The sequence below is a fragment of the Aythya ferina genome, assembly GCF_964211825.1.
Source record: "Aythya ferina genome assembly, chromosome: 13".
Taxonomy (NCBI): Eukaryota; Metazoa; Chordata; class Aves; order Anseriformes; family Anatidae; genus Aythya; species Aythya ferina.
Window position 1 is genome coordinate 16,483,569 of NC_140311.1, and position 25,081 is coordinate 16,508,649.

At 44.7% G+C, this 25,081-nt stretch overlaps 2 protein-coding genes and 1 long non-coding RNA gene across 5 annotated transcripts in view; 2 read left to right on the forward strand and 1 right to left on the reverse strand.

Annotated features, from left to right (window-relative positions):
* Nucleotides 1–5: 5 nt before the first annotated feature.
* Nucleotides 6–10,510, reverse strand: LOC311444202 (ras-like protein family member 11A-like). Its single transcript, XM_084535175.1, has 4 exons — nucleotides 9,104–10,510; nucleotides 7,649–7,705; nucleotides 5,161–5,243; nucleotides 6–782 (listed from the first exon to the last, which is right to left on the reverse strand). The coding sequence occupies exons 1-4, from the start codon at nucleotides 9,246–9,248 to the stop codon at nucleotides 315–317; spliced, it is 753 nt and encodes a 250-aa protein (XP_084391301.1). The 5' UTR covers nucleotides 9,249–10,510; the 3' UTR covers nucleotides 6–314.
* On the forward strand, nucleotides 5,252–7,538 carry LOC311444204. Its single transcript, XR_014697725.1, has 2 exons — nucleotides 5,252–6,206; nucleotides 6,677–7,538. It is a non-coding gene; the product is annotated as an uncharacterized lncRNA (long non-coding RNA).
* Nucleotides 10,511–16,625: 6,115 nt separating the features above from the next.
* LOC311443705 (ubiquitin carboxyl-terminal hydrolase 12-like) overlaps nucleotides 16,626–25,081 on the forward strand; it is a 30,347-nt gene continuing 21,891 nt past the window's right edge. The window contains exon 1 of one of the 3 annotated variants that reach the window (XM_084534056.1): nucleotides 16,626–16,743. In XM_084534056.1, the coding sequence (XP_084390182.1) occupies nucleotides 16,696–16,743 (48 nt within the window). In that variant the 5' untranslated portion in view covers nucleotides 16,626–16,695. Of the gene's footprint in view, nucleotides 16,744–25,004; nucleotides 25,026–25,081 lie in introns of those variants that run through there. The other 2 variants (XM_084534059.1, XM_084534058.1) reach the window with 2 other exon arrangements.

A 25,081-nucleotide genomic window follows, 5' to 3' on the forward strand; every position in this document is an offset into this window, starting at 1 on the left:
GCCACTTCTCTTAATAGTAGAATTTAATTATTTTATTAATAAAATCTACATTTTAAGCCTAAACTGTATGACTGTCCATTTTGAAACAGAAATATTTTGCGACAGTCTATTCTTTAAATCACAGTTTCTGAATTCTTGCCCCAAAAAGCACATTCTGTAAGTTCCTTTGCTGAATGGATGTGGGACTTTTAAGGAAGATGTGTAGACAATATGAAAGAACCTTCCACACAGTCTGATTGCTGATGCCCCTTAATACCAGCTTATTTTCTTGCCTTCTTTTTCAGTGATGTAGAAACCAATTTCTGTCAGCTACATCAAAGCGTAGTGGCAGATTTCCCTTTGGAAGTCAGAGCCTGTTTCAAACGTCTCTTTAAGTCCTGCATGTTTGGAGACTTGGGTCGGACAAGGTGGAGGCCTCTTCGTTTCTCTCCGTTGCAGCTCCCGATCATCCTGCTGACCTCCTGGCAGAGCTGCTGGAAGGCTTCATGCACTCCCTCACAGTTCTCCCGAGCTGAGACTTCGTAGTAAGTACCTCCCAGTTCGCTTGCCAGCTGGAGTCCTTCTTTGGAGGACACCTGCCTGGCTCGCAGGAGGTCTCCTTTGTTTGCCATCAGAAGCAGGGGAATGTTAGCGTTTGGGTGAATCTTGCGGATGTGCTGGTACAGGGGCCGGATGACTCGGTAGCTCTCATATTCTGTGATGGAGTAAACAAAAACGAAGCCATCTGCCCAGTAGATTGAACGGTTTATCTGCTCTTGGCAACATATGCTGTCAGTGTCATCCTGCCGTCAAAACCAAGAGGTGTGAGATTAGAAAACTGAGAACAGGGAGCAGACGGAGCAAGCAGTCATACAGCACCGATAGCTACTCAAAGCTGTGTACTAGTACGGCTGTTGCTCAGCAGACAGGCAGAAACCTCGCTGTTTGCTGGGGGATGCACTGGGGACAGGAGAAAGTTCCTCTCTGTGTCAGTAGCATATGACAGACAAGCAGCACAGAAGCGGAGGGCGATCAAAGCCAATCGGTTAAAAATAAGAGAACAACCTAACACTGAAATTGAAAAGTTCATTTTGGATTCTCTGGTAGTAAATCCTTATGACAGCAACCTGCCCTTTTGTTGTGGATAAAATTGGGATTGGCATAGTAGGAGCGTTAGAAAATCTCAGCAGGCTAGTCATACTATTGCAAGTGAATGGTTGTTCCCCAAGGTGGTTTTTTATGTCTTTTTCCAATTCTGCATAGGATGTCTCCATGGTTGGGGGTTCTCACTAATTCTGTTAAGTGAAGCCTGACAGATTTTACTGCCATATAGTTTTCCAAATAATCAGAAGCAAAGTTACTCTGAAAGAGCAATTTGTTGCAAATAGCCAATTACTGGCACTGAAATGAGGTGAAATCATTGCTCATTTATGGAGCTGCCGTGGGTTTATATTACTGCTTTGCTGGTCACACGCTTGTTCTGTCCATCACAGCTCCTACTCACACAGCTATAGCAGTCACCAGCATGGGGAATATAAAACAGAATACAATACCACAATACTGTGGAGCTTGAAAAGAGATCTACTCACTTTTCAAGATGACGCTATTTTCAGCTAATCCTCTACCCTTTGTTATCCCTGCTGGCATGTTTCCCAGCTAGATAGGGAGATCAGTGCTGCAGTTATTACCAGGATTCTCGGTTTGATAAGAACTGACATTCCTGTCAATAATCCAGGCTTTCTGGGAACGTGCAATTTCTGCCATACCCAACAAGACACTACAGACATTCAGCCCTTGCTGAAGTTGTAAGGAATTAGAGGCTCCTGGGTGTTTTAGTGGGAGTTCAGCATCATAAATAGAGTCCAGCTTTTTTGATATTGTTGTTGCTAAATTCTATTCAAGAAATCTTCATGAACTTTAGTAAGACTTAGGACAGGCATTTTAAATCCTCTCCAAAGCCCACTAATGTCCGTGAACGTTTTATCTAACAGTTACTGGCCGACAGAATGTGCCCAGTAAACAATTCAGTTAATTGGCTGTGGAGGACAGATCCAGCACAAGAGGTCAGATAGTATCTTCCTAAACTGAAACAGGCAACATTTCACATACTTCAACATCATTCACAAATTGTTTTGTCATGTGTCTGTGATGCCATGTAATGACTCATTCCAAAGGCATAAAACACCTGGAAAAGCACTTAGAGGTTTCCTGACAGAAATCTAGTTTGTCATAGGAAAGAACAAAAAATATGTTAAAAATTTAGCCACTGTTCAATATTAGTTATGGAAATTTAAAATATTAGAACTTTTGCTCCAATATCTATCTATCTACATAACACTTATCTGCCTTTCTCATGCATTTTCACAGGATTTGCATGTGCTCAGCAATCTCCCAAAACAGATCACGTTTACTTAGACATCTAAATATGAATTACAAAGCCTAACTTCAGGAAGCAGAGGTGGAAAAGAATGAGCAAAACTGATTAGTTCTTTATGGTGCGTCAGACAGTTTAAAAGAAGAACCTCAGACAAGACCCTTTTGTAGGAAGGAGGAAGCAGGGTATCTGAAGGCTCAGAGTCTAAATAAGGCTTAAAACTTTCAGCAGCAGTTCTTCTAACTGCCCTTTTGATATACCTATTTGCCCTGTACTTATTTCAGTATGGGCAATACAGGCACTGGCCCATCATACCTAGTAATTCTTTGCTCTTGCCAGCTCACAGTAGTATAAACCTAAATCTTAAATGTCCTTTATTAGCAGTGAAATTGTTTAACAGATGTCCTGATCGCTCTCCTCTCCCCTGCTCCCCAACCGAGGGAAAAAAAAAAAAAAAAAAAAGAAAAAGAAAAAAAAAGAAATCAGGGTTGCATAGAGAAGGAAGAGGGAGCCTCACCAGCAGCTTTGCTTGCCACATAAATGAGAGTGAACTCAGCCAGGCCAGGGCAGGCTGTGGGAAGAAGGGCAATTTGCACTGTTGGTGTCTGAGTTGTATCCAATCTGTAGATAATTAGCCTCTTTTCACCAGCAAACTCCTTTATGGGGAAAAAGAACTAATTGCTCTGGCAAGCGTTGGAAAATGTTTTGGGAGAAGGTGTACGTTCAAGGGAGCCCTAATGAGCAGGAATTCTCAGTTACTCCAGCTAGGCCCACCCAGTAGTGAGATGGATGGATAATCCCCAATGGAATGCTTTATTCAGGAAAATCAAAGGCTAATGGGCTACTTTTTAAATGGAAATCTCTGCTCCAGATTGAATTTTGAAACACACAGTCATTTGCCATGTATAGTCCAAGCAGCAATGAATCATCTAACAAAACCAGTTATCTCTTTGCTTCTGTTTCTCTCTTAAACATTAACATTTCCAGTGTGGCAAGAATCCTGAGTGATTCCACATGACTTCCTCCTGAAACACTCTGCTCAGCCTGCCCACCACAAACAACTCTCTTTCTTAAGGATTTTAACAGAAAATCCGACCTATTCTCACTCAGTCTTGAGTTCTGTTCAGGAACAATCCTTTCAAACAATTTCAGATACATTATTTGATGCCAGCAGAGATCCAAGCTAAGATAAGCATGTCTGTGGGAACTGTTGAAACAGAACAGACCTTTGATTGGGACAAAGAAAATGAAACTCCTCCCTAACTAAATTAGAATAGTTCCTGACTAGGAAACCTCAGCTGCTGGCATTACTACATTTTGCAGAGCTCTGGTTACAGTCTCTGAACTTTAGGGCAGAGTCTTAGTTAAAACAGAGAAATCAGAAAATAAACATGTATCTGGTGTGAGAGGGGAGTTAAATTCATTCACTCCCTCCTTTCTCCAGGGGACAGAAGAGAGAAGGGATTCCCTTTGCTAAGCTTGTCAGGCATTCCCTGTTGTGCCTAATCACCACCAATAGCTTCTCTTTGCTGTGTCTTCTCTAAGCAAGCTGGCATAGGGTCTTTGTACAATTAAGTCCCACTTGAATATTTGGAGGACTTCCATAATGGCTTTTGTTTGCTTTTTAGTGTGCCGAATAAACGAGGGCTCTTCTGCTCTGTGCACCTCTCGGAGCAGAGACTTTGGAGCCTTGTCAAGGCTTTCCACTTCAATCTGCTTCTGGTTGTCAGAGAAAATGGACATGCAAGCTGAGGCTGGGGGAGCTTTGCTTACCCTGTTCTCTAATCTCAGGCTGGAACAGCTCTTCACGAGCACAGAAATGAGCCCGTGCTCGTGTGGGTCCACGCAGACTAAACAGGATATATAAAGCTGTCCAGGGCTAGCTTGAAAGTGGATGAGAGATGGTGGTGTTCCCATCCAGACATATATTTGGCCAAGTCTGAGCACAGACTGAGGTTAAAGCCAAACCTAGAAGTTTAGATTTGATGGCGACAAGAGGATGCCTAATTTTACCATGAAATCTCAGCTATTCTATAGGTATTATTGCTCTCCTGAGATTTCCAACATTCCTGTAAAAACAAACTTCATTACAATTCCTGCTGCTCAGACACCACTTTCATCATGTTGTTTTACACATAAAGCAGATCTTCAAAAAAAAGTTATCTTTATTTTGGAATCTGTTTGTAAGAATATTTATAGAAACAGGTTCCTGTTCAAACATTAAACCTTGAATATCTAAAATAAGAATAGAAAGAGGCGTATATGTAAATGCCAACAACTGAGAAATAAGGAATGAATAAAATTAAAACATGAAAAAGTAGGGAAAGCACTGAAAAGCACCCTATCTGGAAATGACAGTTTCTGTGAGGCCTGTCCCTTTGAAAAGAAACACCTTTTCTGGAGAAGAGAGATTCTGGGTGCATCGAAATACGTAAGGTGAGCCAGCTGAGCCTCTGGGCAGGTGAGTTTTCTGCTGCACAGAGACAAAAACTATTTGACAGGAAATAAAACAAGTCAGGGAGTTGGCAAGAGCAAGCCAGCCTGATTGTCCTGATGTTTAGGGTTGGGATGTAGGTATGTATTTGAAATAGATTTGGTTTAGTTCTGACTTACTCCTAAAAAGAGCCTGATTTAATCTCTTCAAGGGCTTGTTTTGGTGGGTGTAAGGTACCCCCGTAATGTCTTCCTTTGAGTTTGAGCCCAGGTGTATTTCTGCTGGAATACTAACAGATGACAGTGCTGGCAACAAACAACAGACAGTAACTGTGCTGTAAAGTAGTGAGCAATGCACTGAGCAGATGTGTTACCTCCAGTGAAACAAAGGGAGTATCCTGCACCTGTAGGGAGATCTGTTCCCCATCTATGGTGAACTTTCTTGAATACAAAGCACCTGGTGGAAAAAGCAAGATCATTAGGGGCAGGGACTGTAACAACAAAGGAAGAGCACATAAAGGCAAAATGGAAGTGTCGAAATCTAGTTTTGAAGCTTATGATATGTAGCTGCTTATAGAAAAGTGAAAGGTACCACGGAGGCTGAGTGGCTAGTTACTTAAGTAAAGTGGTTTTGTTTTTGCTGTGTGTTTGGATGTTCCCACTGTATCCCTAGGATGGTATATGGGAGGGGTGGCATTTGTAGTGAGTCAAATACTCAGTTACAGTGGGTGCATCAATCCTAGTCAGATTTCCAGTCCATTTTGTTAACTTTTTAAAATGTGGAGGGCACATATTTTTAATCTCAAGCCAAGCTATCCAGGTGTTTACTCTAAAATAGGTGAACTGATTCCTATTGCATTTTTCTGAAAGTGGTTTTTTTATTTTTTATTTTCTTTAAGGGAAGTATTCTAGTTTTTGGACACAAAGCAGGTGAGCATATACAGAATACCCAGATGCTTTTTGGAATTTGTACGACTTTAGCAGTCAAGAGTTTGGTTGAAATCCCCAGAGATTAAATCAGAGTTCTGGTTAGTCTGAATGACTGATACTCAAGGTCAAGCCCTGGCAAAGTGTCTAGGGCTGACCCAGCTCTCATAGGAGCATGACTGTTCTGGGCTTGAACTTCATTTTGGTACTGGAATGCAGATGAAGTGACAAAGAAAACTTAAGTTTTGATTTTATGAACTATCTGTGGTTGTGATAAGGACAGCTTCAGAGACTGATGTCATCATCGTTTTTCTTTGGAACTTAATGCAAGTCACATGGATGTACAAGAAATGCTATATCTACAGCTGTTGTGTTTGACCTTTCAGAGTTGTCCAAATATAATTGTCATCGCTACACTTTAAATGATGTACTTCGGCTAAAACCTAGAGAAATCCCATCTACTGGAGAGCACGGAATTCAGACCAACAGGGAGGTCAGTTAGTGACAACAATGCTGTCACTTCTGAAAATTATCTTTGTAAGATTAGATTCAGGGAAACAAGTGCTTTTATTCCAGTGGAAAAGATTCTGAGCTCATAGCAACATTTACAATATAAGGAAATTTAATATGGCGAAGTTTGCTGCATCTGGATCCAACATTATCGTATTATATTTTAATACTGACTCCGTGAGGTAAAATAGCCCTCCTGGGAATTATTTATTTATTAAAACACATCAGATTTTAAGCTGCTTAAAAAAAGCTGGTACTAGTTTATGCAAAGGTACTGTGCCCCTGAACCAGACAACATATTATTTCTAGTCTGTAATGCACTGCAGAAAAAAGACCAGGTACTTCCAGACGCTGTGCTCTTACTTCTACCCAAGCGGAGGAAAAGCATGCTTGAGTGATCACAAATACAATACCACCTGTTTCTTATTTCTGGCATATTTGTTTCTTCTACAGCATGGCTGTTGGGCTGGTAGCTTAATGAGAAAAGCATGTGGTTCTCGGCACCAATCCATTCCAAAGCTCAGAAGTCTGACTTGATCTACGGTCTCCCATAGAAAAGATGAAGGAAAAGAAAGAGAAATAGTGCAGGCAACCGTCGAGGTTACTTAGGGTCAGTGAGAGGGAGCTGTAAGGAGGAGCTTTCAGACTGTATTTCATCAGACAGGCAGAGATCAAAGGTGTCTTGTACTGCCATCTCCATCCCTAGCTCCCCATTCTAAATCCAGCATGTGTCTCCAAAGTGGAGCAGTCACTGCTCTGAATCCCCTTCTTTTTCACCCCAAATCTGAGGCGGCCTACGTGTGGGATGTGCTAGTAGGTATGCGCACAGTGATCCCTTCTACAATGCTGGCTGATACAGTTAGCACTTGGAACAGAGGCTGAGAATTAAACAGCACATCCCCTGAGGTGTCAGGATTAAACAAGAAACACAGTAGGAGTTTGCGTGGCCACTTTGCTTATCTTATGGAAAGAAGACTTTAATTTGAAATTTCCCTTGTCATAAAAGACACTGAAAGAAGGGAATACAAAGGGGAAAAAAAGTTCTGAACTGCCTTTTACACACTTTGGAATTCCTCTGGCTTCCCTGGGGTTGCAGAGAGAGCAGCATTGGGTTTCTGCGGTTTAGTCAATATGCCAGTTGCTCCTAGAGTCTACATTTTAGTATAGGTATGTCCCCAAGCAAGCATTTTACTCTGATCCTTTTCCTTCATGTTGGGGAAAAAAAAAAAAAAAAAAAGGCAGCTAAAAGGATCATAAATAATGAGGCTTTGATTTATTGCTTTCATAGCTTGAGGCTATTAACTGAAAATATGCACCTTATGGACATCTAACACTGCTTGGCTTTCCTGTAATATGCGCCCGTCACAAAATTGAGTAGATTCCTTTTTAAGCTATCTGCAACACTGCAGTAGAGAGCAGACTCACCAGTATTGGCTTCGTAGTCTCCAATAAATCTCTTAGTGAGAAAGCGCACAACCAGGGCTGTAAAACAATGAAAAAAATATGGGTCTTTAATGTGAACCAAAGTCAGTCTCTGCAGAACACGTGTAATATCTGACTGGAAGAGTTAGCATAATATGAAACCAAGCTAATCTTGCTATTGCTTGCATGCTATTCTGCAAATCCTTCTCTTTGCACTCACACACACACACAGAAAAAGATTGGGGCCAGGCTGTGATACCTAATGCAGTGTTTAGCAACTTGTACTGTAAATTCCCCTCCAGTTCAGTAGGCTATCCGGTATAGGGTGTGGAGGGCTGCTTGTTGTGACTGCAGATATAATGATCTGACCTTTGGTTTAAAATAATTTAGAAGAGTAACAAGCCAACCCCTTACTATACTGAAACTAATCCTAATACCAGCTTTAAGACCTCTGTGCCATATCAGAAGTGTGGCCGATGGATCAAATGGCTCTTCCCAGCCTTAAAAATCCTCAGTCCCCCTCTAATGAAACCCATTAGTGATATCTAATCACACCCAGCAAACAAACTGCATGTGCTATGCACACACGGGTCATGCTGTGGCATGACCTCCTTATTCATCTTAACCTGTGGTGCTTTTATACACCATTGGATTAGAACATTTTCCTTTTTTTGATCTCTTTATAACACTTATATCTCATTTTTGGCCACAGGAATTTATATTCCCGTAGTGCTTTCATCTCAGCAGATTCCCAATAATTTTCAAAACCACTCAGTTAATATCTAAACAAAAAGTTTTGTTCTGCAAACAACTGTATCATAGGTTTCATTTAAAACAATCATTTTTCTCACAGTCTGTACTGAGTCACCTCTTTGCTACCTTTACATGGGCAGCTACCTTCAGCAAGTTACCTAAAAATAATACAGAAACATAGCTGCTTCAAATCCAAAGGAAGGAAACAATTTGCTGAGTGCTGTGGAACCCCAGATGCACTAAACCAGATCTTCCCGTAATTATTTCTGAAACCATGAGCCATCTACTCCAAAGCAGTAATGCTCCCTCACCCTCCTTTCTTCTGCTCTCCTTTGGAGAGTAATACAGGGAGACACATCTCCTGCGCTGTTATTTGTCCACAGACCATACATCATTTACAGCAGGAGAATAAAAATCGCTAGCCCCATTTTTTTCCGAGTGGAAATTTAGATGTTAAACCCTCCGCACAAGACCCCGGAGATTCATTTGTGAGCACAGAAGTGCCCACGCACTGGCTGGCCACACAGACCTGCAGCAAATCCTCCCGGCAAACCAGGCACCGAGCAAACAAACATAAGCACGAAGTAACTCCAAATGCTTCAGCTGCAATGGTTAAAGGGGCTGGCACAGCCTTGGGTCTATCGGAGCCGCCGTCGCAGGCAGCCAGCAGCAAGCAAAGAGCACGAAGGACACCTGTGGGCTTACCTGTCTTGCCCACGCTGCTGCCACCCAGCACCACGAGCTTGATGATTTTGTTGGGCACGCAGTCTAGCACCGGGTACTCTGGTATGGGAAGCAAGAGAAAGTTAGTAGAATACTGTGACATCGTATCCTGAGGGATGAGACGCATGCCAGAAGGGAGAGCTGATCAACTCCAGCAGGAGTTGGGAGAGAGAGGGAGGAAAGCAGCTTCTCGGCGCCTGCTCTGGGCTGTGTGTCCCCGGGCAGAGAAGCCTTCTCATTGCATTGAAGCAGCTTGCCCGAGGAACGCTACAGCCACCGGCCTCCTCTTCCCGATGCCTCCGCTCAGACAGCAACTTTGGAAAGCAAAAGGAAACTTTTTGATCAACCCCCGTGAAAACTGACTCCTCCATTCCCCAGCCAATCACGAGGGAACCCAGGACATTCCTCCAGCCGGGCACGGAGCGTGTGCCTCCATCAACCACGCTCCCTCGCTCCCCACTTTATCTCCCCGCCGCCTGGTTTGTGTGCTGCCCCTTGGCTCCTGCCTAAAACGAGATTCTTCGGTGCTGCAGTCGTCCCAGCGGCAAGAGACGGTCACCCCGCTGCCCTGCGCTAATTCCACTTTGAATCATCCCGTTCTGCCTGTCTAGTTTCTCGGCATTTTCAATGGGCTCCAGCTCCAGGCTCTGTTGTTTTCCCTGCCCTATTGTGTCCTGCAGTTGGGCCCCTTCAGGGTGCCAGAGCTGCTGGGACACTCCTCGTCAGGAAAATAAACACTTTCCCCCCCCACACACATTTTTCAGACAGGGGTAGGTTTTTTATTCCAAAGTACAAGCTCGCATCTGTATCCTCCAGGATACATTTGATATGCTGGGTTGTGCATGTTATTAGTTGTAATAGCCCGCTGGAATGTGGGTCAGCACAGGGTTGGGGCACTGCTGTTTCTCTGAACATATAAAAGTGAATTTAGGGCTGACAACAGGCTTGGGAAGGCTAAGGAAGCCGGTATCCTTCAGAGCCAGACAGAGGGAATGAAGAAAGAATGACTTCTATAGGCAAACCCGGTGTAGTTTTAAGACAGCTGGCAGCTGCAAGGTCTGTAGGGATGACAGCATGTAACCGTACACGAGCTACGAGCAACTCTCAGTTATCAGGGATAATGGGGAGGGAAGAAAAAAAGGACGAGCAGTGGGGAGGGAATGGCCCAGATAAAGGAAAACTGCAAATAATATAAAACAGATGTAAATGAAACTACAGAAAGTACAGTCTGAGCATTCATCTCTGAAAAAAATGGTCAAAAGAGATCTGCAAAGGGTAGGGCTGGCTTTGCACAGCGGTGGGAAGAAGGAAGCCTGGTGCAGACAGCATTCTTCTGAGACGTGTGCTCTGCCACGCTGCGTGGGAAACAGAGATATTAACTGAAAGCTAATCCACCCCCAGATCTCAGAGACCCGAGTACGCGGATTTCTCCCGTCTTCTGCACACTCCTACCAGGCAGAAGGTAGGCATGGCTCCTTACAGAGAGGCTGCAGCCACCAGAAGAGCTTTTTCTGCCCAGACGCTTTCGTGCAGCTGCTTGCAATCACAGCACACACAAGCAGGTTCTGGAGGCTGGGGTATCACAGGAGGAAGGGGAATCAGGCCAGGTCTCTCGATTACCACCCCTTCTCAAAGCACTGGGGGCCAGATTTTCCAATGATCTCAATTTCCATGCCAGCCTCACACAGGACCTATGCATGCTGAGCGTGAATTGGGTGCAGAGCTTCGGAAAAATCCAGCTTTGGTGCACAGCAGTCCAGTAAAACAAGCACAGGATGCAGAAGATTTATGAACGTATCACTTTTCCAGGGCTTGGTTTCCCCTCTAAAAACTCCTTCTGAAGCTGTATTTGTGCTGAGTTGTTGTGTAAGTGTGAAGGGTTATTACTTTGACCATCATGACAGTCAGCTGATGAAGAGGGAGAACAAAAGGCCTGGAGGGCTATCCAGCTCGTGGCACTGGGAGGGAGACACCAGATCCTGTGTCTTTTGGGACACGGCTCCTATGGGAACGGTCTTAAATCTTCCAGTGTGTAAATTGGCTTCCAGATTTTTGCAGACATCCAAACACTGAAAAATCTTTTCCAGGAAATTTCATTACCAGGGTGCTTTAATCTTGCAGAAGTTTTGTAAGAACTGGGCAAATGAAAGGAGGAACATGAAAATGTTCAAAATCTTGTGGTCGATTAACAGGACACTTTGAAATGTGCTGTTGAGCTGGACACATTATAAATTTTAGGATTAGCTAGCAGCAGTATGTAAATGTCCCCCTCCCTAAGTGTAGGATGTTGGAAACCTTATTACCATTTGCTATTAAAAGCATATGTGAGTGAGTAATACAAAATTATTCATTGTAAGTCTTCCTATGAAAACAAGTGGTAATATATCTACCAGCTTCTAGGTGGCCAGAACGATTTCAGCCCAGGGAAAAGGGCCAGATAAATTAAGCAATATCGTGGGGAATGTTCTATATGAGCAAAGACATTCCTAGAAGAATACAGGTCTGCTGTCTTGCTTGAAAAAGAGAGGCAACACCGCTGACAGGAACAGAAGTAAATGTCCTTTTGGGTTGTGTCAGTGCTGAGGAACTCCAGAAGGATCTCACAAAAGCGAGCACAGAGAAAGCTGGCAGAGGAGCTTTAGTCTAGATAAATGTAAAGCAATGCATCTAGAGAAAAATAACATAAACTATGCTTAAGTGGTGCTGAACTTGGACTTGGCACCCATAAATTAGGAAGGAGACCTTGGAGTCATCAACGGCTGTTCTCTGAGATCATCAGCTCAGTGTGCAACAGAAGGAAAAAAAAGAAAATCATCAAAATGTTGGAGGGGAATGGAGAACGAGACGTGGGGTGGCTTTTTGCTGCTGGCATGAAAGCTCAGAGCATCCCCACCTCCAGCGCAGTGTGCGGTTCTCTGCATCTCAAAACCATGCTGGGGGCTGAGAGGGCACGGAGCCGGGCATCTCAAATGGTCACGGCTTGGAGCAGCTGCTGGGAGGAGGCTGGAAAAGCTGCTTGCCATATGCTTACATGGATGCTGGTGCTGACACCCGAGAGGAGATGTGTCGGGGCAGGAATGAAAGACCAGTGCTGGAGGAAATGTTGGACTGCTTCTTTTGGCAGCTGTGATGGCTTCTGGTTGCTTAAAACAAATGTGAAAGCAGTTTTAGACTGAATCTTGGAAGCAGACCAATTGATTTCTAGTTCTTTGGCTAATATGGTTCCATCTAAATTTCTGATGCACTAGCCCAGGCTTCTTGTGCTTCTAACCAATGCTTGCATCCACGGCATGTAGAAATCTCTGTCCAGAGCAAATAGTTTCTGATAGCAGTAAAAAAGGCAACATACACTCCAGAAAGTTTTAAATAGATTCCCAAACTCCTTTTCTTATTAACCAAAAATGATGAATTTGGGGCTCTAATTTGGAAAGAATTTAAGTAAGATATGTAGTAAAAGCCAGAGGGTTTTTTATCTGATTTTTATTTGATTTTCTAGATTGTCAGAATAGTCTTTTCACCGAGTGACACCACGCAGAAGGATTCACACTATTTAAGATTGTATAACCCTTGGCATGTAGAATAAGAATTGTTTTTAAAAGAGATTTTCATTGTTTGTGTACAATGGACTTATATTTAGCTAAAAAAGCACATGTTTTTAATTCAAATTCTTCTGGAAAAACAATAACTTAAATTAAAGGGAGAATGTTTGCAAAACTCAGAGCAATTTTGAAAACATTTGGATGATTCTGGAGATTTTAGTAACCACTCGTTAGGTTACTCCATGCAAAGATATCTGCCTTTGCATGTTGCACACAGATTACGTTATTTCCACACCATTTTATTTTAAGATTTATTTATTAGTCTATGTTACTTTTGGCTATGATTTTTATAAGATTTTCTATTTTTATTGTTGTTGGCACTTGTGCATATCTTCAGCGATGAACCATAATAAAAACAAAAATATTTGCCATTACCATAGTGCTTTTCATACGAGGATGTCAAATTGCTTTCAAAACTGGATATAATTACTCCTCATACATTTTACAAAAGGAGAAACAGATGAGCAGAGCTAGAGCATCTTGCTAAGATCCCTGTATATTGGGAGGAAGGCGAATGTTCTCACTCTTTCCCCTTCTTCCTAGCAGAAAAAAAAAAAAAGGAAGAAAAAAAAAAAGAACAACAACAACAAAGTGATCTTTCTATTTGCAATGGTTACGTTTACCCCCAGTGTCTCTCTGATGCTTTTGCACAGTATTTTGACATTATGGCAACACTGCTAGAGAAGCGTGGCACATTTCTGAGCAGATGTCACTTGCTTTTGCAGGTGTTGGGATGAAACTCATAGCTGGTTGCTCCCATAAACACCCCCTGCTCCTGAATGTGTTCTAAACAAGCACAAACTGATCTTTGCAGCTTTGTCTGACTGCCTTTGTTGCAAATGTGAGGCCCAAAGGCCAGCTCTCACACTGCAGAGCTTCAGCACAAAACAGAAGACAGAAGTAGCATTTTTGCCACCTTTTGTTCCCAGTAACCCAGTACCTCCTAGGCAGTACCTTTGTGGCAGGTAAGACAAAACAGTGATGAATGTGATGTGCATGAGGAGCAAGCCTTCCTCTGTGTGTTCAGGATCGCACCTTGTGTAGGTCCTGATCACAGGTAAAAGACATTAAAAATTAGGCAATTGTGGCTCAGCAGTAGCCTCAGAAGTTGTCGTTTCAGGACAAGACTGTCATTTTAGCACCATATTTGTACCCAGCAATAAACTGTTCCGATCTTGAGGCTAGAGGGGAAGGAAGTGTCCTCAGATGCTATTACGACATCTGTGATAAATCATATTTGGTTCTATTTTGGGATATAAGGGAGGCAATCATTTAAATCTACAGTTAAATCTGGTTAAACGCTGTACAGATTCCACTATTTCTGTACTTCCTGTCCCTAATTCTGTTGCATTGCTGGTCATGGAAACCCTGTAAGTTGCACGTGTCTTTTTTTCACTTCTAGTGTATTTTTAAGGATATTTTTTTAGGTTGTGGAATACTCTCCCCTGGGATCCTATAGTAGATGACGTGGGAAGTACAGCGTGTATAAGAGAACATCGCTGCAGGCGAGCAACTCAAATAGAATGGAAACATCTTGGCCTCATAAAATAGTTTGTGCTTTGGAAACTGAACCAGCTCTTCCCCACAGATATTCCCACAAGGTCAAGGCTGAAGCAAGGGGCAGCATGTGGAATCGGTCCTGCCCACGGTGTGTTTCATGCACAACGTAAGCTTAGGGCTTCCTGTGATCTTCACCAGCTCTTTTCAACAGCACTTAGTTTATAGGCCACCCGAAATATTAGTCAGGTTTCTTCCAGCTTCAACAAAGAGAATTCTGTACATTGTCATCGTTGGGACAACAAACGCTTCCACCCATCTGTCTCCACAAGGAATTTTTTCCTCTGATAGGTATTTGCTTTTGGTATGCTGTGTATGAAGTGGTACATAGTGACTGGGCAGCATTTTTCACTCCTTTCCTGCTGGGTGTACAACAGACACTGTTAACACAGAGCTGTGCTCTGAAAGGCTCCTTTTTGTGATTTTGCTGAGACGGGCATGCATAGTGAAGAGCAGCAAACAATTACTTGGTGCAGAAACAATGGCCATCTCCCCCATCGTACTGGATGGCTCCGTATAAACCTGCTTGTGGGTGCTGACAACTGCTGAAGACATTCTTGGGAGAAGGTGAGTTCCAGATGATCCTTCAGGACTTGTCAGTGCCCCAGTATCCATTGCCTTCCTCATTGGGAGCTTGGTGATGTCCCCTTCCTCCAGCCATTGCACCATTTTGGGGATGTAACTCCAGCTTGGCCTTTTAATATCATGATTCTGACCTTTTGATATGATTCTGTGATTCTTCTGCATTCAGTTTTGGGTCCCTCATCACAAGAAGGACACAGAGTTGCTGGAATGTGCTCAGCAAAGAGCAACGCAGCTGCTGAAGGGACTAGAAAACAAAACATATGAGGAGCTGCTGAGAGAACTGGAGGTGTTTAGCCTGGAGCAGAGGAGGCTGAGGGGACACCTTACTGCTCTCTACAACTGCCTGACAGGAGGCGGCGGCAGCAGGGTTCCGGTCTCTTTTCATAGAATCACAGAACCATTAGGGTTGGAAAAGCCCGCCGAGATCATCTGGTCCAATCATCCCCTACCACCACTTTCACACACTAAACCATGTCCCCAGGCACCACGTCCAACCTTTCCTTGAACATCCCCAGGGACGGTGACTCCACCACCTCCCTGGGCAACCCGACCCAATGCCTAACTGCTCTTTTTGAGAAGAAATGTCTCCTCATTTCCAACCTGAACCTCCCCTGGAGCAACTTGAGGCCATTCCCTCCAGTCCTATCGCTAGTTACCTGTGAGAAGAGGCTGACCCCCAGCTCCCCACACCTTCCTTTCAGGTAGCTGTAGAGACCAATAAGGTCTCCCCTAAGGTGACAAGGACATGAGGAAATGTCCTCAGGTTGCACCAGGCGAGGTTTAGGTTGGGTGTGAGGAAGAATTTCCTCACAGAGAGGGCTGTTAGAAGGGGCTGCCCAGGGAGGTGGCGGAGTCCCCCATCCCCAGAGATGTTTCAGAGACATGTGGACGTGGCACTTAGGGATGTGGCACTTAGAGACATGCCTCAGCAGTGGCCTTGGCAGCCAGATGACGGCTGGGCTTCCTTTTGGAGCCCTTTCCCAAGCTGAGGTCAACTGTATGAAGTTCAACAAGGCCAAGTGCTGGGTCCTGCATATGGGGCACAACAACCCCAAGCAGAGCTACAGGCTGGGAGATGAGTGGTTGGAAAGCTGCCTGGCAGAGAGGGACCTGGGAGTGATGGTGGATAGTCGGCTGAATATGAGCCAGCAGTGTGCTCAGGTGGCCAAGAAGGCCAACAGCATCCTGGCTTGTATCAGGAACAGTGTGACCAGCAGGGCTAGGGAGGTGATCGTCCCCCTGTACTCAGCTCTGGTGAGGCCGCACCTCGAGTACTGTGTTCAGTTTTGGGCCCCTCGCTACAAGAAGGACATCGAGGTGCTTGAGCGGGTGCAGAGAAGGGCGACGAAGCTGGTGAGGGGCCTGGAGAACAAGTCCTACGAGGAGCGGCTGAGGGAGCTGGGCTTGTTCAGCCTGGAGAAGAGGAGGCTCAGGGGCGACCTTATTGCTCTTTATAACTACATTAAAGGGGGTTGTAGAGAGGTTGGTCTGTTCTCCCACATGCCTGGTGACAGGATGAGGGGTAACAGGCTGAAGTTGTGCCAGGGGTGTTTTAGGTTGGATATTAGGAAGAACTTCTTTACTGAGAGGGCTGTGAGGCATTGGGAGGGGCTGCCCAGGGAAGCGGTGGAGTCCCCATCCCTGGGGGTCTTTAGAAGCCGTTTAGCTGTTGAATTTAGCGATGTGGTTTAGCGGAACCCGCGGCCGGGCTCGGCGGCGCGCAGCCGGCTCTGCTTGGGCGCCGCACGGGCGGCCCCATTTGGCGGCCGCGCCACCCGCGGCCCGGCTGCCGCTGTCAGTCGGGCGGCGGCGCAACATGGCGGCGGCGGGCGGATGGAGGCGCTGATGACGGTCCGGAGACTCGCCTCCATCTGTACCATGGTGGGTCAGCCCCGCGGGGGCACCGAGCTCCCGGCCGCCGCTCCCGAGCCTGCGGGGTGGCGAGGCCCCGGGCTGGGCAAGGAGGAGGGAAAGGGGAGCCCCCGCTGTTGGGGTGTGGGGGGGGTTGGGGGGGAGGCCGCAGGTGCTGGGGCCGGGGTGCCCTCAGGGGGGGCCGGGGTGCTCCCCCGTTCCTGCTCGTTTGTTTATTTATTTTTGTGGGAACTGCACCGTTTTGAAAGGTTTGTAAGCGTTTCGGGTGGAAGTGTGGAGCTGGGCTGCTGGAAGCCCCCAGTGACGGGCTGCGCGGGGCTGTTAACGGGGGTGATCTGTAAGTAGAGAGGCTTGTCCGGCCCTGAGCACAGGGGGCTCATAGGGCACTGTCGGGTCTCACTGGGGATGTGCTGTCCAAACACCTTGTATTTATTCCTGGCGTGGGGCGTTTGAGCACTACAGGCCGGCGTAGGGGTCTCAGTACTGGTTGGAGTAGGGGTCTGGATTGCCAAAATCCGACACAGGCTGAGGACATGGGGTTTAGTGGCTCTGTGTTTCTCAGCCCCCATCTCCATCGCTCCACCCCCTCAAACTTCAGTTTTGGATCTTATTTGAAACAGTAGCAAAGCAGGCAGGGGCTGCGTCCTCAGAAAGGCTGCAAAGACTGACTTCTGACCTGTGCAAAAAGCGTAAGGGTTTGGGGTTGCCTTTCCGTGTGGGTGCTGCCACCAGTTTTGATTAACTTCAGATCCATCTGAACTGACCTGTAGTGTTGTTTTACAAAGCTCGGTGTCTGGAGAGTCATAGTAATACTTGTAACAAGAGGGTTTTGTTTTGTTTAATTTAATTTAAGGCAATGAGTATCTGGTTAAAAAAAAATAAATCAATTTAAATATTTCAGAAGATCACCCAGAACTTCATACTTCGCTTATTTCACTAGGTTTCTTTCTTTTTCCAAAGCAACTTGGACTTCTACTTGCCCATCAGAAACACAGGTGAAATTAAGGTCACGAGAGGCAGCTGAATCACGCCTTCATTGCAGAGCTCCGTACCCCAGAGGCAGGCGATTGACTCAGTCCCATACAATATTTTGGATGCATTCCTGAGATCAGCTGACTGAGCCTCAGATTATGAGGGTGAACGTAAGGCAGTGCATTTTCCTATGACTATGCAGCCAAACCTGACTATAGTCACTTGGGTGTTTGTGATTTGTTTTTAGAGACTTTGACTATACATATTCAGTCTGGGACTCATATTTGCACCCGTGCTTACCTTAATTTTGGTTGGGACACTAGATGAAAGCGAAGCAGATACTTGTAGCCTGTTAATGTCCATTCTGAAGTAATATTTATCTTCAAGAGAAGATTTCTAGCAATTATGTTTTCATCCTGTTGCAGCTTTGGGACCATAACCCCAATATTGCAACTTTGTGATATCAGTGTTTTGTCAGATGTTACAGATTTTTTTCAGCATAAGTGTTCTATGTGCATTTGTGGCTTGGGTAAACTTCCTGGCAATGCCACTCTTATCTTTTCTTCAGCTAACATGTGAAATGTAAGGTTCTGGGTGCTGTGTTTTAAAAGTGAATTGCTTTATTTGCATCTGCTTCGATGTCCAGTGAGTAAAAATACCATTTGCCTTGTCACAACGTGAACACGAAAAATGTAAGCCTTCGTTCAAAAAACCACTCGGTTACTTTAACACAGTCTCTTTAGGAAACTACTTTCTGGAGAACTATGCTAACCTGTGCTGTCTGTGCAGTACTTGACATGCTGCTAGTAAAACGTGCAGTTTTCACCAACAGTTCTCATCGTAGAACGGTTTAGGTTGGAAGGGCCTCAAAGATCATGTAGTCCTAACCCCCTGCCATAGGCAGGGACATCATCATCTGAACTTTGGGCTGGAAAGCTGAAACGGAGGTTTATGTTGTTCTCAGACCTCTCAGTCAGTACTGTAAGGGCTGATGTCCCTGACTTACCATTTGAGATGCTCCAGTATTCTGCAACCTCTCTTTAAAAATGGAATTCTGTGCCCAACCGCATTAGCAGGCAGCAGTATGTTTGTAACTTGAGTTCAATCCCCCCTCCCTAAAATAACTCCCAGGTTTTTGTAGCGCGGATCTCCTCTCCTGTGCCTTCTGATCGTAGCGTGCCCGGTGTGCGAGCACCGTCCCTCTTTCAGCAGTTGCGTAACATTCGTGTGGCAACTACGGCGTTGCGAAGATTGGAGCTCTCAGGAAAATACGTGGTAATTCAGGAGTGATTCATCGCTTGGTAAGGATGCTGACACCATATGGCAGGGCACATCCATAGCCAAGAGCTACCAACTAGAGCTCTGGTTCTCTGCTCTGCCCTTTTGTCTTAATTTTTATTACCTGGCCTCTGTCTTTGTCATGTACTCCAGGGTTTTTCATTTTCTTTTTGTAAGTCACAGCAAAAGTAAGTGGCAGAATGAAACAGAAAGACTATAAACAGAAACTGTTTAGACTTTTTTTTTTGTCCCCTTACCTTCTGCTTCATGAAAAATGCATAGCTCCTGTTTCAAAAGTATATTTAAACCGGTATGTTTCTAGTTCTGTGGCATATGTGCAGTCATGGACATATGGGAATCCTCTCTTGACTCAGAGAGGAAGGAGGGCTGAATTTCCATGGGTCTGACTGTGTCATCTGATCCAGAATGCGCCTGCTGTGCTGCAGGGCTGTGACAGCCAGCTGTGGAACTGAGCTCACCAGTCAGGGTCTTTGTGGCATTGACAATAACCTTTTTTTCTTTCATTTCTCTGTATAAGCAAATCAGAACGCTAGTATGGAGCAACATAAGAAGCACAGGGATCTGATCTTTTCCTCTGCAGACTTTGTGAAAAGTCTTCAGTAAGCTATTAACAGAAATATTGGTGTTTCTTGGTAGGCTCGTTAGGGACACTTCCCCTAGATTCATGTTTAATTGTTTGCTAAACCAGCAAGACGTGCCTTATGAAGAACTCAAATCCAGTATACAAATTGGTGGTAGCTCTGCTCTACTCTGAATCAGTGCAGCGAGGATATAATTATTAACTTCAGCACTGGAGAAGGGATGACTGGTTCATTTGTAAGCAATACATTTCCATTTGCCACCTGAATAATTCACGTTATTCAGTTCAAGCAGGGCTTTCGTGTCATTGATATACACCGTGTGCCTACCTGCTGCTTCACCTATATTTTTAGAAGTTTCTTTTAGCTTTAACAGAGAAATGGCTTTTATGGCTGGGAAGGGGTCACTGAGGAAGTGGAAAGAAGGGAGGACAGAAGCTGAGCTAGCTCAGCAGACTTCTGTTTCCAGCAGTGCTCTGCTTCTTGATTTGTTAAGTTAAAGGAAAGAAATGCTCATCGTTGTGCTTAATGCACAGCTTGAGAATGCCCTGCTTTATCGTAGGGAAGGAAAAAGCGTGTGTAACCCTTTGCAAAGTAGTTTGTAGGTCACTTTGGTTCTTCTGCTTGTGCTCTAGTTTAAGGCTGGGTGTGCAGGGGGAGGTTATTGATGTGTTCTGCGGATCCTGGACTTGGAGCAGCACGGAGATGGGAGCTCGTGCCTGGCAGGCAGAGGGCCTGCATCGAACAGCCCAACAGGTGGGCAGTGTGCTGCCTTCTTCTGAAGGCTTTTTAGGATTTTGTGCAGGAATCCTGAGCTACCGCACAAGTAAGTCTTTCTGCTGTCCTGGTGTCTGTTGTGATCTCAGGTTGTTTATAAACTTTGAGGTTTAACGCCTTCGCTATCTCTGGGAAAGTGAGAGATCACAATTGTTGTGCCATGGAGCACTGAGAAACCTGGGGGCAGTGCGTGGTTCACTGAAACCAGGTATTAAATACACCAGAGGATGGGTACTGCAGGAGCTATTATATTTAATATTATAAATATATAATATATTTATTATATCATATATATTATATATGAATATTATATATAATATATAATAATAAATAATAATAAATAATATAATATATTATATATATTATATTATATTATATAATTATATAATATATATAATAAATATATATATTATATATTTAAAAATGAGGTATGAATACTGGGGAAAAGGTATTAAAATAGAGTGAAGGTTGTTGAAGAGATGCTCTGTAGAATCTTGCTGGTTTTGTTCTTTAATCAGGATTCAGAAGAGATGCTTTGAAGACAGTGAATGCCTGTGTGTGTACACACATCACTTACTGGCTTGCACATTAGAAGGTGCACGGCTTTCAGCATTTGCTCTTACAGATGTCAGAAGCTTCCTGGACTTGTTGCCAAAGGGTCTGCACTGCAGGTCATCGTGTTTTGTTTCTGGTACTTTATCTTCTCAGCTCCTTTCCTAGTGCGTTGTCCACTTAATCACAGCGCTGCAGGAGAGGTTATACACACCTTCAGACCCACTGGTGGGCCTCGTGTCTGTATTTTGTGCTGTTACCCCAAGGTCCTTGCCCTTCCGCTGGTCTCCTTGTTTCCTCCAGCTGTGATGCATCCGTGCCTGTTTAACCTGTACATGCGTAGTGCCTGAAGTGACAACCTGCTCAGAAATCTGTAAGGTTAAGTTTAGCCTTCTGTCAGCACCCACATCCTTGCTTCTTCCAATACTGTTTGATGTATGAAGATCGTGCTAAAATCTCACTGGAATCTCACAAAAGAGTGGTGCTGGTGAGCACTGGGCTTCGAGTGCACCTGTGGGGCTGTGCGTGTTCCTACAGAGGGCCAGGAGGCCCTCGGATACCTGAGAGCTGTAATGGCAAGGCATCTGCTCCTAAATTGTCACTGAGTCAACGGGGAGAAACCCAAGGTCAGGAGGAACCTCAGGGAGCTGCCTGTGAGCACTTAGGTAAGCTTGGAGTCAGTGGCTAAGAAGGGAGAAATGAATTGCTTACAGTACCACGTAACAAAGGCACAGAAACTACTGCTTGGAGTCCTGACTTCCTCACCCTAATCGGCATCCTTCCTGTGTGCTCTTTTAACTGGAGCCTGGCTTTGCTGCCTAATTGTAAAGAGCCTGAAATTGTGGAATTTCGCAAGCACGTATGGCTTGCTGTACCTCAGTAAGTGAGGCACAGATCCCGTGGACCTTGCAGGACCAGCTCCTAATTACATAAACATCTACGTGAAACAATTTACCAAGCACTCAGGTTTAATTTACCTAAAAATACTTTAATTAAAACTGTACTTAAGGCTTGAAACACTTGGTGGTAGTAAATCTGTTTTGAAACACGGCGTTTTGTAATTTCCCGTCGGTCTCCATAACGCTGGTGTGCTCTGTAAGCTTTACTCCCTTTTTACTCCTTCCAGAGCCAGCCTTCCCCGCGTGCACTTTGTGCAGACTCAGAAAATTCTGTAACATTTACAGGCGTGTAGTTTAGGAAGTCTGCAGCAGCCTCATACCTGCTCCTTTCAAGATTATCGGCTTGTTTGCCTGCATAAGTGTGCGAAGTGCTGGAATCCAAAGTTCAATTTACCGCAATTTGCTGCGCTGAGGACGTGAGCCCTCCTGGCTGCGGGAAAGGGATCATTTTGAAACTGAAGTCATAGCGTGAGGTAGCTGAGCTGACAGCTCTCGTCGTCTGGCTTCAGCGCTGCACACAGCCACGGAGTTTCAGAAGAAGGGGAAGTAGCATCGAATTCTGTGTTTAGAAAATCATGGCTCTACGTTTTATCGAGTGTTTCAGAAATACAGCCCCAGGTTTGCTCCCTCCTCTGCTTTCCCATACGGTGATTTTAATAGTCCTGAGACTGGAACTATTCTGACAGCGAACGTGGCAAAGGAGATGCAGGCAGAGCACGAAATGCATTGCTGCATGAGGGTTTCTTCCCTGAAACGTTCAGAGTAGTGCTGGCCTGGCCTTGTTCGTTCATCCTATTGCTTTTTGTTTGTTCACTCGTTAAAAATCACTCGTTAGTCATGCAGCTCATTTAATGAGCTTTTGTCGTCTTGAGGGCTGTGCGGTGGTGCCCCTTGGAGCCTTTCTGCCCAACTTGAAAGCCACTTCCTGGCCTTTTTTTCAAATGCCATGTCTTTTTCTGCACTAATTTCTTAAAAAGAAAGGGTCAAATGAGTAATTAGTGGCTTCAGCAAGACTCGTGCACCAGATCTGTTCTGGATACTCAAGTCTCTCATGGCTCCCTTCCTCTTTTTTTGCCTTTCCTGAAGGGAAATGTCCTCTGCAGGCAGGTGCACGCTGTGTGCTCGGTGGGAATCAGCTGGTTCCAATCCAGGGGCTGCGTTCGTGTGGTGCTGAGCCCAAGCTGGCACATCTGAAGGCACGTTTGTTTCAACAGGCTGCTACACCAGCCGTGCTCTGCAGCTTCTGAACGTGCAGCTGTAATGGCATTCTGGGCATAAACTAAGCTGCAAATTATGTCGTTTGCACTGAATGATATTAATTGCAATGGGAAAAGGATAAAAGGTTTGCATAAAAAGCATACAACGTCGAAACCAATGTTTTGCACTGAGCTTAAATATACATATGTAGCAAGTAATTTATCTTAGAGAGGCTGTGACTTCAGATTTCCATGGACTGTATGGAGTTGTGCATGGAGAGCTTTAAATTAACTGATTCTCTCCAGCTTGTTGAAAGTAATCTGGTGATGAGATTGGTCTTGGGTATATTTTAGCTAGCAGAGCAGTTGAAGGATCCGTGCAGGCGTAGGAAACTGCAGTTTAAACACCATGCAACGTACAGACAGGATTCTTTTCAGGAACTCTGAGAGCAGTAAGGTGTGCACTGATGGCTTTAGGAGTTACCCTTCTGAAAATCTGCTAACTCCAAATAAACTGTAAATGAAGCATCTAAAAGGATGGAGCACCCCTAAAGAAGCTCAGCAATGATCTACTTGGATTTCTCGTAGGTTTTGTCAAGTTCATTATGGTAAAAGAAGTAACAAACTGTAAGTTCTTGATTGCATTTTTCTGAAAATCTGAGAAGAGCTTCACGGTTCTGTTTACTTTCTTGTATTGTGCTGTAAGCTGCGTCATCTGTGCTAGCGTTTAAAAAACCACTACCTGTAGTTGTTTGGCAAGTGCATTGCCTGCTTAGGTATCTGTAAATTTCTGTGTCCTTCTAAGACAGCAGACAAATCTTTTTTGTCCCTTTGTGTTGAGCTTGTAATGAAGCTACTTAGGAATCCGTTGACAGTCTGCTGTTACATGGCTTTTCCTGTGTAATTTCAAGAACGCTGCATAATGCAGAGCATGTCAGAAATGTTGCTTGCACAGTAGCCGCCTTCAGTGAGTATCTCAACAAGGTTTTTTTTGTGCCTTCACTTTCTCTTCTTCCACCATAGTTTCTTCTTTTTTTCTTACTGTACTTCTCTCTTCCAACCTATTCCATAAGTTTGCCATCTCCGCAATTAGGAAACGGGCCCAGTTCCTAATAGCCAGTGAGTTGTGCTAATGTAAGACATTCCACCCTTCCCTCAAAGCAGATGTGAATCCGGCACCCTCCAAAATGTGCAGGACAGCTGCCTGAGCCCTCCTTGGGTGCTTAGTCCTTGAGAGCAACTCAGCTGGCAACAAGAAATCCCATAAACTACTCTGCCTCCCCACACCAAACCCACAGGGTGTTGCAGAGGGGGCAGTGGGATCTTCCTGCTCATAGCCCTTTCCCTTCATCCGCTTGGTGTGTTTCTTCCTACTTCATTTCACAGCTTCAGTGCCTCTCTGCTCCTTGTTTGCCCAAGCAGCAGCGTGGCATTGACCTGATTATTTTTGACAAGAGTTCTGAATAACAGCAAGGATACTGACCCGGGCTTGTGCTAATTCTGATCCTTTTCTTGCAGAAGCTATGGCAGCAGCTGCTTTGTGCTCAGGAGGTCTGCTTGCAAGCTTATCACGATAGTACGGCCCTGCTTTTGTAACCGTGCCCACATCTGTACGGTTATCTTCATGGCTGCGAGAAGCAGATACTTGTAAATGGAAGTGTGAATTCTTCAAACTGTGAATGTTGTTAATTCGGGATAAGAAACTTGACTCGTAATGTTGTTTGCTCTATAATAATCCACTTGTTTGCAGCTGAGTTCTGCAGAGGAGCAGGACTTGCGTGAATTTAACTCTTTAAAAAAGAAAGCAGTGCTCAAAAGGAAGAGAAGTAGGAAGTTGAAGGAGGACCCGTGAGGATGCTGGACATGTGGATTTTGTCAGCTGCTGACCGCGGTGCAGCTCTGTGCTGTGCAGCTGTGTTCAATCATTCCCAGCTGTTCTGCTGCTCATCTGTAACCTCAGAGGAGCTCCTCAGCTCTGGGCCTCATAACTGTTTCTGCCCCAAAGCTACCTGTGTATGGCGGGTAGAAGTCTTTTTTTTTTTTTTTCTCCTGTGTTTTTTCATTTGCGTGGTGC

Bases quoted from the DNA above. Each gene is read 5' to 3' on its own strand.
- LOC311444202 (XM_084535175.1), bottom strand. From the start codon at position 9,248: ATGCGTCTCATCCCTCAGGATACGATGTCACAGTATTCTACTAACTTT. The intron at 5,244-7,648 runs GTGAGTCTGCTC...TTTTTCCACCAG, and splicing joins AGACTACGAAGCCAATACTG to GTGCTTTGTATTCAAGAAAG. The intron at 783-5,160 runs GTAACACATCTG...TTTTGACGGCAG, and splicing joins CTCCCTTTGTTTCACTGGAG to GATGACACTGACAGCATATG.